The sequence below is a fragment of the Misgurnus anguillicaudatus genome, chromosome 19 (genome assembly GCF_027580225.2).
Source record: "Misgurnus anguillicaudatus chromosome 19, ASM2758022v2, whole genome shotgun sequence".
NCBI classification, from domain to species: Eukaryota; Metazoa; Chordata; class Actinopteri; order Cypriniformes; family Cobitidae; genus Misgurnus; species Misgurnus anguillicaudatus.
The window spans coordinates 31,202,257-31,215,821 of record NC_073355.2 but is presented as its reverse complement, the minus strand read 5'-3'; the positions used below and the strand labels follow the sequence as shown (position 1 = coordinate 31,215,821).

Sequence of the window (13,565 nt, the reverse complement as noted above, 5' to 3'; positions counted from 1 at the left end):
AATTCAGTATGATCAATATACACTAGTCAACATTTGAAGTGGATCCAAATCTTTACTAAAAGTTGTCTTAAAACCAATACCAAATACCCGTTCTTGTCTTAGGACAACTTTGATGAACATTTTTGATCCGCTTCAAATGTTGACTACTATAGATAGGTAGGTAGATAGATAGATAGATAGATAGATAGATAGATAGATAGATAGATAGATAGATAGATAGATAGATAGATAGATAGATAGATAGATAGATAGATAGATAGATAGATAGATAGATAGATAGATAGATAGATAGATAGATAGATAGATGCATACATAGATAGATAGATAGATAGATGCATACATAGATAGATAGATAGATAGATAGATGCATACATAGATAGATAGATAGATAGATAGATGCATACATAGATAGATAGATAGATAGATAGATAGATGCATACATAGATAGATAGATAGATAGATGCATACATAGATAGATAGATAGATAGATGCATACATAGATAGATAGATAGATGCATACATAGATAGATAGATAGATAGATGCATACATAGATAGATGCATACATACATACATAGATAGATGCATACATACATAGATGCTTACATACATACACACATACTGCACAAGTTTGGTTTGCACCATGACTTATGTTCGAGAAGGTATATTGAGAAATGGTGAAGCATCTTTTATATTTTGACAGGAATCTTTTAAATTCTGATGCAGACAAAAATGCACATGGCTCAACTCATAATTAAATCAATCTATTGTGCTTGCCTAATAACGCAAGGGGTAAGTTGCTGTCATATATTAGTTTGTGTAATTTTACTTTCTTGAAGCAATACGCTTTTTCGTTCTTTTTATATATACAAGCGCTTCTTTGTCGAAGCATGTGAGCCTGTGGCAGTCGACGTGATGCGGATCTTGTACGCCTTTGCGTCTGTACGCTACGTTTTACGGCATCGTCCAATGACAGTCGAGGATTTTTAAAAAAACGAGACTGCGTTGATCGCTGGCTAATTCGCGAGACGTGGTGCCGGTAATATTTAATAGAAAAATAAGGCTTATTTTCTCTTCGTGATCGAATAACAGACTGAACTGGACTGGGTTGAGACGCAAAGCAGGATCGAGCCGATCTGAGAACCCTGCGGTACAACAAAATAGGAGTGTAGACAGGCTAGTATAGTTGCTAGCTTGTCATAGGCAACAAGGGGAAATTTAGCGGGCAACTCGGCGGCTAGTTATGTCCTTTCGCCGACAGAACGTGAGTACCATCTCTACATAGACATTATTTAAAAAGTAAACGCACGATTTAATCCAGTATATTTTAGATCGTATGAAATTTTCTGGTGCAAAGTTTGTCACTCCTCTTAAACTAGCAACTTCGACTTTCATACCTAACGTGCTAGTGAGCTGGCTAACCATCATCGTATTGGCTAGATCTTTAAACTTCACACTTATGTTTATACATCGTTAGGCAATTTGTGTCTGTAACTAATTAAACGTTTTCTGTTGTGACAGCAGCCTGGACCCGGCGGCCGCAAAACATCCAATGGAACTTCAGGCTCCATGGCCTCGTCAGTTCCAGGGAGTAACTCGAACAGACCCATTCCGGGAAGGTAACTAGATATCGGATACTCTTCTCAGAAAGTCCGCGGATTGCATGTTAACTTGAGGCCTACCGGTTAAAGTGGGCGTGGTCAGAACGCATACTTCATTTAGTACCCCTAAGAAAAACCAATTACATCGAGTCTTGTTAAATTAGCAGTGCCGGTAGCCAATCGTCGCAAACCATTTTTGATCGACACGCTTCTGTGCCAATGATTAATACGATTTTCGTGGCCCGCACACTGTAGCCCAGAATTTTTTTTTGTAAACCAATAGAATTTAGCTTTTATTTAATTGCCATTTTTTCCAGCCTATAACTGATATCATAGGCGGGGCGTGGACGAGGATCAGCCGTGTTTTGTTGTTGTTTTTGATCACATATGATTCAGTATTGTGTGCCGTGTTTGACTTTCAGTTTGAGTCGTTTTAAAAAGACGACCTCAAGGAAGAGCCGGAATGCATATGGCAAAAAAGTACAAGCCTCGCTTTTTCTATTCGTGTTCTTTGCTTGCGATTGAGGGTGCCGATCGCGTACATTCGCGCACATTCATGTCAAGCTGTTTGTCTTCGGCATTTGCTTTGGTGTTAGCCAACGCCGCTAACCTGCTTTGCTTTGCGTTGTGACGTGAATAAAACACGCGTTCGGTTGTCATTGTTCACACATTTAGATTGCTAAATTATTTTTTGTTAGATCAAGTTATCCGATGTAATCCAAACATTGTCATTTTATTAAATGTGTACGATTGTCCTTTTGTTACAGTAAACGCTGTTGTTATTGTTTGCAACATATGTAACAGAAGAGCAATACGTGGAGCAGCGAGGTCATGTACAGAAACCTAGAGAGCATATTTTATTGCACTATTTAAGATACATATATATATATATATATATATATATATATATATATATATATATATTAGTACAAATGAGTGCTTTACCCAATTTTAATTTTATGTATTGTTATTTTTTCATTGAGATGTTTTGATCGAACGATTTGAGCAAGCATGAACACATTTTTTCGTGTTAAAATGTAATTGTTTTTTGTTTGTTTGTTTGTTTTTAGGAACAGAAACTCAGTGAAGACGACTTCGCCATCATCACCTGTATGTATTTCAATTCTATATATTCATAGTTTCAAATTTCTTAAAAAAATCTTAAATAACAAAACATATTTGTACTAGTAGACTCAAACAACAGAACAGAATAGATCTTTTATTATCATTGTTTTAAGATCAACAAAAGAAACTCTCTCAAGATTTAATAATAGTTAATTATGTAAATGGACAAAGTAATAAATACAAAATGAAGTATAAACACAATTCAATTTCCAGAAAGCCATTTACTGAACTACTTTGTGCTTTTTAGAGATAATGTTTGAATGCATCTTAACAGGATTTTTATTTTGTATAGGTGTTTGATGGTGTATACAACAACTCCCGGATGCTCCATTTTCTCACAGCTGTTGTGGTGAGTTTTAGCATGGAGTAAATCGGGAAGAAATGTTGAAAACAAAATTTTAGTAATATCATAAGTTAATGATGTGATTAGTTAGTAGTTTCGCATCTCTTTTTGATTTTGATTTTTTTTACTTTGTGCTTATGCATACATTCCTTTACTCAGGGATCCAGATGTGATGTTATGGTGAAGAATGGTAGCATGTACGAGGGAATATTCAAGACTTTAAGCCCTCATGTGAGTTTGTCATTTACATTACATTTACATTCAGTCATTTAGCAGACACATATACCCAAAGCAACTTACAAATGAAGAATATCACCTGCAGTTTGTCTTTGGCTGCATTCACACGGTTCCATAATATGGCATCAATCCCACATTTAAATCCTTTAGACGGTTGCCTTCACACGCAGTTCGGTTATTTATGGGTTTTACAACCGCATTCTATAACCGACCTCACACCCGTAAATATTCGGGTTTCACAACCGCATTTACAGAGAAGCTGTGGTGTGTGAACGGAATCAGGCTGACGATAGGACGATCTCAAAATGGGACAAATCGCCTAACACTAGCGGTTGTCCTTCCTGAAATTTTGCTGTCTGAAATAGGGATGCTTTGATCAGGATTTTTGCAGCCAATACCGAGTACTGATTTGTCGTCTTCATGATCGGCCGATACCAATGCCGGATACCGATTCTTCATGCTGATTTGCAAGCTCATTAATGACTGTAACTGTTAACATTTTTTCTAGATAAAGTAGTATCACAGATGTTGCCTTTGTTTTATTAAAGGCGGAGTCCACGATGTTTGAAAGGCAATGTTGATATTTGAAATCACCCAAACAAACACGCCCCTACCCCAATAGAATCTGGACCTTCTGTTGATAGACCCGCCCCACACATACGCAACCCGGCATTTGATTTGATTTGATTGGCTATAAGTAGGGCCCTATAATTTCCGCGATCACGGAATCGCGGACGGAATCGCGGAATTGGCTAATTTACACGGAATCTAGTATAAACGCGTAATTTCGCGGAATTTTACATATTTTGAATAAAATTATGTTTTTGTGTGGGAGACGAACGTATGTCTGGGGGAAATGCAGACCGGGGGAAGTAAATCTGGGCGACACGCCCCCTCCCGTCGTTTCAGACCTCCTCCAAAACACTGAAACCATGGCGAAGCGGCTCTCCACGACTCTGCTTTCGTCAGCGAAAAAAAATGAAGAAATTCGACGCTAAGCACTTAGTTCCGAGCAGGTCTCACATGACTTTTATGTGACCGGAGAACTGTTAGTTTGGAAGTTTAGTCAACACTCTGTTCACGGTGAGCGCAAAGATACATGCACTCTCTCATCCATGTCTGTCTCACTGTACCTCTCTCACATGCACGCGCTCACCCATCTGTCCGAAGTGCGAACACAAATCCTCATGTATTTGTTCAGTTTTATGCATTTCAAGCGCGCTGAGGCAAACTAACTATCCCTCGCATTTAAAATATAATCATCTACATCATGGCGCCGCTCTCTGTCTCTCTTTCGCTCGCACGTGAAAAGAGCTGCATGCTCATGCTGTCCTAAGTCAGATCACTATCCTGTGTATGTTTGTAAAGTTATATGCATTTTAAGCGATTGTGTATAAAATATGGATCGCGTTCCGCTGGATTGATGTGTTTAAGGCACTTCTGAAGGCACCACTGCGTTGACACCTTGTTGTAGCCTCCTCCTGCAACAACACTAAAAAAACAATGCATTGAATTGAGTTGTGTGTGCGCGTGCGCGCGCGTGTGTATGTGCGTGTGTAAATGCATCTTTTATAGTCATTAAAAGTAATCCTGTTATCCCGTTTTTCCCCCAAATCATTTACATTTTAATCATTAACATTAAAAGGCACACTCTTTTTATGACTAAAATAAAAGTAAAGGGTAAAAAATATAATTGCCAAAAATTAAAACGGATAAAACGGAATTTGCAAAAATTAAAACGGAGAAAACGGAATTTGGGAAAAAATAAAACGGAATTTGGGAAAAAATAAAACGGATTTTATAGGGCCCTATATAAGTGTGTTTTGGTAGTCGGCCCGTCTCCTTTTCCAACGCGTTTTTCAAACATCGTGGACTCCGCCTTTAATACTTGCAGTAATTGGGTATATTATTGTTTTAATAGAGAATCAAATAAATAAGCACAACAAATTTAATATGCCTTTAAAAAGGCTTATTTTTATTAAAAGTAATAAAAATGAAACGTGTCACAGTCTTTACCGTATAAATGAAATGAACACGCGTTCGTATGAGGTATAACAGTTTTTCAGTGAAGAGCAGAGAGTGATTTAATTGAGAGATGTATTAGGTTACTGTAGCTTTAAGACGTGAGATCGATCGCTCTGTTTACGTGCACTGGACAGGCAGCTGTGTGTGCGAGCGGCGGGTGTACACGAAAAAGACCAGCTGTGAGAAAATGTAAGTTTAAACTGTCAAAACTTTAAAACGTATGCCAATAATAAACTTTTGTCCGTGATAGATATCTGTTGTATATGCTGTTTGATGGGGATGTGAAGACGGGTCACACTGTTAGGACCGGAGCGTGTCCTCATAGAAAATACACATATCTCTGTAAAGGCAAAGAGAGAAATCCAAATCTACACGTCGCGCATGAGCAACGGATTATAAAAATGTTCGCACTGCGTAAAAATTTTCTCTAATTGCAGCCGCATTGAAGAGCCCTATGATGACAAAAGAAAACCGAAAGATCGGTTATGAAATCGGCAAATTTAGCGAGTACCGATCGAGTCATTTAATGCCGTTATCGTCCGATACAGATCTGCAACCGATCGGAGCATCCCTAGTGTGAACGCACCCATAGAACAGCGAACAATGCTTGCGGTATTTTAATGCTGCATTTTAAGATTGTGTAGTGTGTGTGTATATATATATATATATATATATATATATATATATATATATATCTTTTTAAGTTTTATGTAGCGAATAGAAAATGCTTTCCATCTACTGCACTAAATTTGTTTTGTGAATAGTACACCAGTAGTATGTTGTAGCAAATGTGTCAACCTGAAATCTAAAAGTGTCATTTACGAAATTGATTTCATGTGCCACTCCAATCTAACTGTGTGTGGATGTGTGTGTTTAGTGTGAACTTGCAGTGGATGCAGTGCACAAGGTGAAAAATGAGGAGGGAGATGGTGGTGGTGGCGGTATAGTTGCTCATCCCAGGAGAGAAGAGATTACAGACATGGTGATCTTTGGCCCAAATGACCTGGTCACTATGACCTGTAAGGATGTGGACCTCAACTACGCTACACGGGGTATGTACATGTGTGATTTGAAGAATGGTCAGTGTACAGTTTGTGTGGGAAAATAGCGTTTTAATTCTTTGTGTACTTTTTAGATACCTTTACAGATTCAGCAATCAGCTCTTCGAAAGTAAATGGTGACCACAGAGAGAAGGTGCTTCAGAGGTGGGATGGCGGTGACAGTAATGGCGAAAATTATGACCTAGAAGGAGATGCAGTAAGTTCAACCCTTTCGCTTCTGTGTATTAAACGGTGTGATCCTAATTTAGCATGATTACCTTTAGTTACAGGTAGCATATTAAAGCTGACATAAAACACGCTGTTTCTGCATTTCTGATGTTAATCTGGAGAAGTATTACATCCTTTATATCTCTGAAGAGTCTTTAGTTTAATCAGATTTATAAAATAAAAATTAGGTTTACTGAATCTTTCCGATAATGTACGAAAAAATGAAGAAGGAGTTACTACTGCGGGAGGAGCGAGTACAAGTCATGCAACACTGTTTAACTTCTGATTCACTACATGTTTGTGTCATTTATATAATATGCACGCGACTATTTCCAACATAACACGGAAGTCTTACCGCATGCAACTCATGACCCGGTTGGGACTTTTCAATGAAATCCAGCGCATCAAACACACACGCTGCTACCCCGGATAATAAACTATATCCATTGTTTCCATAAGGATGGCTTTCTTCTCCTTGCATCCAAAAACACACTTCCTCTTTCGTGCCATTGTTGAGTTTTGAAATTAAACAAAGCTGTGTCGCGTGATGTCATGTTTGTAAGTTCAAGCGTCTCCCGCTGATTGACTGGTGGGTGGGGTTTTCCGGGGGAAGTGCCCATAAAAAGAAGTGATCCGTATAGAAACCCCTGAAACGTCAGCTGGACCCGTAATCGAAAAAAACTTTCCGAAACTTGTACGAACCCTGTCGAAGTGCATTCGGCACAGAAATACTCTGTAACGCGTCCAACTGCTTTTTTTGACACTTTGCCTACGTTTAGCATGAGGAACAACTCTATAACTGTGTTAATAAGTCAGAATGCATGAAATACCATTGAACCACCCCTTTAAGTTATTTCATGTCCTTTCTTTCTATCAGTCTAATGGCTGGGATGCCAGTGAGATGTTTCGCTTTAATGAGGAGAACTATGGGGTGAAGTCAACCTATGATTCCAGTCTCTCCATGTACACGTAAGTTGGTACTTGTATCACTTCTTATAACCAGTGTTTTTATTACTTTAGGAAAGAAATATTCGTCTCATTTTTGATTATTTAATTTTTTTTATTTTAGTGTTCCTCTAGAACGGGGCAGCTCAGAGGGCTTCAGGCAGCGCGAGGCTCGGGCCACTCGACTGGCCAATGAGATCGAGTCAAGTTCACAGTATCGCCACAGAGTTTCGTTGGAGAACGACGATGGGAAAACTGAAGAAGACAAATACAGCGCTGTTGTGCGAGAGAGAGATGGAGAACGGGAGAGAGGAAGAGACAGTCCTGGATTCTCCAGCGCTGGAAGCAGGTTCGACCCTTCTTTCTTTCTTCAACCATCAGCACTCCCTATCCTTTTACCATTCACACATGTTTGTATAAATATGCTAATGGTTATTGCTGTCTGCGTGTTTATTCTAGGGAGGGTAAATACATTCCTCTACCCCAGCGGGCACGCGAGAGAGAGATGGGTGTTTCAGGAAGAGGTGAAAGAGGTGGCGCTGTATCCACTCTGCCCAACCGAACAAATAGACCTGGATCTTCAAGCTCTTCCCCCAGGCCCCTCCCCTCTGGAAGCGGTCAGCCTATTCATTCCACTGATAGAAGTAGTCCTCTGTCTACCAGGGGAGGATACAGCAGCCCTCCCACACAGCCCCGCCCCTCAGAGCTGGGTCACTCTAGCCCTCCTTCTCCCCACACAATCCCACATTCGCTCTCACACCCACAATCTCTTTCTGATGCAGGCCGGCCTGTAAATGGAGGTAAGCTATGTGTGCGCGCATATGCGCTTGTGTTCGTTTCTGCATGCCAGTGTGAGTTACTAATGCTGTTTTTTGTTCTTATCTAGTATCATCCAAAATGTCACCCAAGGCTCAAAGACCTGGACAGACCAACAGAAACCTGCGTACCCCAAACTCACACTCATCTCCTACAGGTTAAAATGCACGCTTGCTGTCCATCTGAGTTACACATCACAAACCTCTTTAGAAATTACAAGTGTAGATCATTGCTTTACACAAAATGGTGCATAGTTCTTATGCTGCGTTCAGACCAGCTGCGGTAAAGGCATCAAACGCGAGTGATTTCAATGTTGGGGCAATGTAAAGACACGTTGACGCGCGCCTGGAGGTCTTGCGGTGTGAATGAGGCGTTTAGCGCGGTGCGGTAGACGCAATTTCGCCTCATTTGCGCGTCTCGTATGCTCAATTGCCGCGGGAAATGTTGAAAGTTGAAAAATTTTAACTTTGGTGGAAAAACGCACCACATTAACCAATCAGGAGCTTGCTTTAGTAGTGATGTGATTATAGGAAGCGAGCAGATTCGCAGAAGCCTATGGAAGCCCCTCCCATGAATGTCTTGATGACTATAATTTCATGCGCAAATGACGCAAGTAAACTCAAAATGTTCAAGCGGCAAACTAGACGCAGTAGATGTGAATTTGACGCCTCAAACGTGGCTGGTGTGAACCCACGGTTACCCCAAGGTTGATGATAATAATGCTAATCACACCCCAAAAGCTGTTTTTTTAGTTGATTTTACTCTTAAGTTAACATGCTTTCCTTTCTGTCTTTCTCCAGTCTCTCGTTCCCCTAAACCTGATGCTCCTTCCCAGGACCCTCCTTCAGCCACTTCCCCTTACCTGGATACCTCAGCTACCATGGTGACCCCCAAACCCACAGGCCCCGCCCTTTCGTTTACTGTAGATGGTGAGAAATAATAAAATTTTGTGGTTACGTGCTGCATGTGTCTTGGGTATGTGTCCAACTATGTTACTCTTCCTGTCGCTTTTTTAGTGAATGAAATTCTGTCTAAGGAACGAATGGAGAGTCCAGCTAGTCCCCAGGAAAGCAAACCCCTGAAAGGTAATCCTGACCAGCCCTTTTAAGTGGTTAAATTTTAGGCGTTTGACTACTTGCAACTTTTTTATAAATCTTTCTTATAATTAATCACTTTCCTATTTCTATTCAGTCCAGCATAGACAAGACATGGAGGAGGAGCTTCGCAGGTTTGGTCAAAATTTTAAGGTGAGTGAAATAGATTGAATTTTGCATATGCATTTTCTCCATAATATTAAAATTAAATGTCTTTGATTTCAGCTTCTATCTAGCTCCAACACTTCAACTGTGGCCACAGCCTCTCCTCAATCGAACCCCTCCCACAACACGCAAACAGACCCCACCCCTCCTACGGAATCGAAACAGGCCCCACTCACGACCCCAGAGCTTCCTGCAGAGGAGAGAAGTAGAGAGACAAATGCAGAAGGTGTGGCAATCACCACCCCTCCACCAGTCGCACCCTCTGCCCAGTCTGGCCCTGCCATGCAAAATTCCACCGGAGACGGGCAATCGTCTGAGACTCCCCAGCCTGCGAGGACCCCGGGCAGTGAGGAGAGCAAAACGGAAACATCTGAGAGATCCGAGGGCATGGCTGAGTGAGTAAAACATTTAGAGGCTTCATGTCATTGCAGTATTTTTGTTTAATAACTAACATTTTTGTTTGGCTTTCCTATTTAGTCAAGTGAAAAAATCAACACTGAACCCCAACGCCAAAGAGTTCAACCCCACCAAGGCCCCTCTTAGCATGGTGAGAGTACTTGCTTTAACTTTTTTTTTTGCTGTTGAAAATGTACAAACTATCTTACCTGACCTAACGTGTCACTTGCAGGTGAAGCCTTCAGCCACACCCACCCCACCACGCCCGACTCCACCCAGCCCCACAGTGGTGCTACAGCCCCCACCAGGCCAGAACACCATATACAATACCCAATACCTGAGCTACATGTCACCCATCCAGATACAGGGTCACTCCGTACAGGTGTTTGTCTTATAGGGTTCCTTACTCTGGTGATGTTAAATGGTTATTTGGGAAAAAATAAATGATATGAAGGTAATAATTGTTTTCTTGTTTATAGCCACAGATGTACTCGTATCCCATGCCAACTGTCAATCAAGGAAAATACCCAAGAGCTAAAGGTAACTTTTAAAATCCACATTTCCCCAGGAGCATGCAGAACAATGAAATGATTCCATGTAAATCAAGCTATGTTAAGGGATTAGTCAATTTTCTTTAGAAAAGTCCAGATGGTTTGCTCACCACCGTGTCATCCGGAGTGTTGATGTCTTTCTTTGTTCAGTCGAGAAGAAATTATGTTTTTTGAGGAAAACATTCCAGGATTTTTCTCGTTTTGATGGACTTTAGTGGACCCCAACACGTAACTCAACACTTAACATTTTTTTAACAGAGTTTTAAAAGACTAGACGATCCCAGGTGAGGCATAGGGGTCTTATCTAGCGAAACGGTTGTCATTTTTTACAAGAAAAATAAAAAATATGCACTTTTAAACCACAACTTCTCGTCTATCTCTGGTCCTGTGATGCGGTCTTGTCAAAAATGATGATCGTTTTGCTAAATAAGACTCTTTTGCCTTGTTTGGGATCATTTAGAGTCATTTGAAGCTGCGTTGAAACTACATTAAAACTGTTAAGTGTTGGGGTCCTTTAGAGTCCATTAAAATGAGAAAAATCATAATTTTTTCTCGACTGAACAAAGAAAGAAATCAACATTTTGAATGACATAGTGATGAGTAAATTATCTGGATTTTTTTTTAAAGAAAATTGACTTATCCTTTAATAAGGATCCAAACTCAAGCATACATGCATTGATGATTACTCTGCCTGTTTGTCAGGTTCTGTGGTGACCCCTCGTCCAGACCACAGCTCTTCAGCGCCCCCTATGATCCAGGCTGCGGCATCAGCTGCAGGTCCTCCTCTGGTGGCCTCTCCTTACCCTCAACAGTTTCTGCAGTATAATCAGGTCATCCAAGCCATGCCCCACTACTCTGGACAGGTAAACGCACACACACGTCTTTATTAATAGTACATTCAAGGTTGTACACAAAGTCAGCTTTTAAACAAACTTGTTTACTTCTCCATCTGGTCTCCAGGTCTATTCTATGCTCCAGGGTGGACGGGTGCTGAGTTCAGGAGGGCACCCGCAAGCGCTGTGTCCCCCAGGACCCCAATATCCTGGCCAGGCTGAAGGACCACCAAATCCTCAGCAGGGCATGTATGGTAAGTAACGCAAAGACTTGAGGACATGGCAGCCCTAGAACTGAATTTCTAGATTTAGGTCGACTCTATTGTGCATAGTGTTTTTATGACATATTTTACAGCCATGTGATGTTCTCTTTCAGCTCCACAGTCGTTCTCTCATCACTCGGGTTCCATGCACCCCCCTCAGCCCTCCAGCACCCCCACAGGCAACCAGCCACCCCCTCAACACCCTGCTCCCAGTCCAGGACAGGTACATCCACCCGCCAGAGTGCATGAAATATAAATTTTAGGGATATGCAGAATTAAATAACTTGCTTTTGTGTATTAAGTTACTGAGGAAAGTATAAACTGTTGTCTTTGTCTCCAAAGTCTGGTCAGTCCGGTCCTCAGCCTCCTTCTCTGTACCACCCTGGGCCGATGTCGGCACAGACACCCCCTAACATGCCTCCGGGACACAGCTCTCCACAGGCCCCCTACCCCATTCAAGGCTACACTCTGCCCGGACACCAGCCCCTTCCTCATCCTTACTCATCCTTAGGACAACTCACACAGGTGGGTCCCACATCCCTAGGGATGCAATTAATAATATGTATTTGTGTGACTGCCGAGACGATGAATTTCTAAACTAACTGTCATTTTTCTCAGACTCATGTTCAAAGTGCTCTCTCGGGTCCTCACCACTCAGGAGGTCACGGGCCACCTCATGTGATGCTGCTTCATGCGGGACATCCTCCTCCTCAGCAGGGCTCTGGCCCTCAGCATGGACCTCCCCCACCCCAACATCCAGCTCACCAGCAGTACTCCTACATGCCACCTCAGGGTAATAGACAATCATTTATTCCTAGTTTAAAGGAAATCTCTAGTGACTATAAGTGTTTAATGCTATTGTGAAGTGTGTGTGCGTGTTTACATTTTGTTTCTCTTATTTTTTTTATCAGTGCAGGGTCACCCTACACAGCAGATGCAATTCCACCCTCCTGGAAACTGACAGCATGACTGAGACCGGAACAGAGGCCATTGCCACAGTGTGACAAATGAGCGCCCTCACCTGGACACTTGTGTGTACCATCGCACGCTCATATGTACATACTCTAAACCTGCTCTCTCTCTCTCTCTAAGAATGGAAAAAGATTTTGTTTTTATTCATACCTCTTGCAAGACTGAATGTGCTCGTTTTATTTTTTCTTTGTGCTCTTTTTAATTTGAACGAACGGAGTGTTTAAAACGGACCGAGGGAAAGGGCGTGAGAGCGGGAGAGAAACTCGAATGGAAAGAGCGAGGGACATTTTTATAAAAATACAGTGACCTCTCCCTTTATCCTCAACCCCCTTATTAAATAAGTAAATAATAAATGGTAAATAAAAAAATAAAAAAGAACAAAAAAAATTAAAAAGTGTATAAAAATAAATAAATTTTTAAACTCTCCCTACTTGTTTTGTCTCAAATGTTTTGTCTTTTATAATCTTGCACTACATACTAACTTGATGTTAATCTATTAACTTGTTAAGACTTATGCTGAACGCAAAATAAGATATTTTGATAAATGATGGTAAGCACAGCATTGGTGGTAACCATAGTATATGTTTATCCTACATCTGTTAGTGGGTACCATATTTTATCAAAATATTTATTATTTTGTGTTCAACATAAAAAATAAATTCATAAAGTCTAAAACAACATGGTTTGAATAAATAACAGAATTCTCAGATTAATTACTCTTTAAAGGGATAGTTCACCCAAAAATGAAGATTTTGTCAATTTTCTCATCCTCATGTTGTTCTTAACCTTCTTAACTGAATTTATTTTCTGATGAACACAAATTAAGATATTTTGATAAATGATGGTAAGCTGATTGTAACCATTGACTTGTATAGTAGAAAATTCAAAAATGCAATGGGTACTGTCAACTGCGTGCTTAATAAAATATTTATC

The 13,565-nt window shown here is 40.6% G+C and overlaps 1 protein-coding gene across 4 annotated transcripts; it reads left to right on the top strand.

Moving 5' to 3' along the window:
* The first annotated feature begins 930 nt into the window (after nt 1–930).
* atxn2l (ataxin 2-like) lies at nt 931–13,058 on the top strand. 4 transcript variants are annotated; one of them, XM_055194366.2, is made up of 24 exons: nt 931–1,262; nt 1,520–1,617; nt 2,670–2,709; nt 3,017–3,073; nt 3,227–3,298; nt 6,207–6,381; nt 6,465–6,586; nt 7,475–7,566; nt 7,667–7,891; nt 8,002–8,342; nt 8,429–8,515; nt 9,159–9,287; nt 9,375–9,443; nt 9,550–9,605; nt 9,678–10,012; nt 10,095–10,170; nt 10,252–10,395; nt 10,493–10,553; nt 11,267–11,427; nt 11,525–11,651; nt 11,774–11,883; nt 12,003–12,185; nt 12,279–12,453; nt 12,572–13,058. In XM_055194366.2, exons 1-24 carry the CDS (start codon nt 1,242–1,244, stop codon nt 12,619–12,621), a joined length of 3,006 nt encoding a protein of 1,001 aa, XP_055050341.2. In that variant the 5' UTR covers nt 931–1,241; the 3' UTR covers nt 12,622–13,058. The 4 variants fall into 4 exon arrangements, with proteins under 4 accessions (XP_055050341.2, XP_055050342.2, XP_055050340.2 ...); XM_055194367.2 differs by having other exon boundaries at nt 932–1,262; nt 1,523–1,617; nt 10,095–10,164; nt 10,246–10,395; XM_055194365.2 differs by having other exon boundaries at nt 932–1,262; nt 10,095–10,164; nt 10,246–10,395.
* The last annotated feature ends 507 nt before the right edge of the window (nt 13,059–13,565 follow it).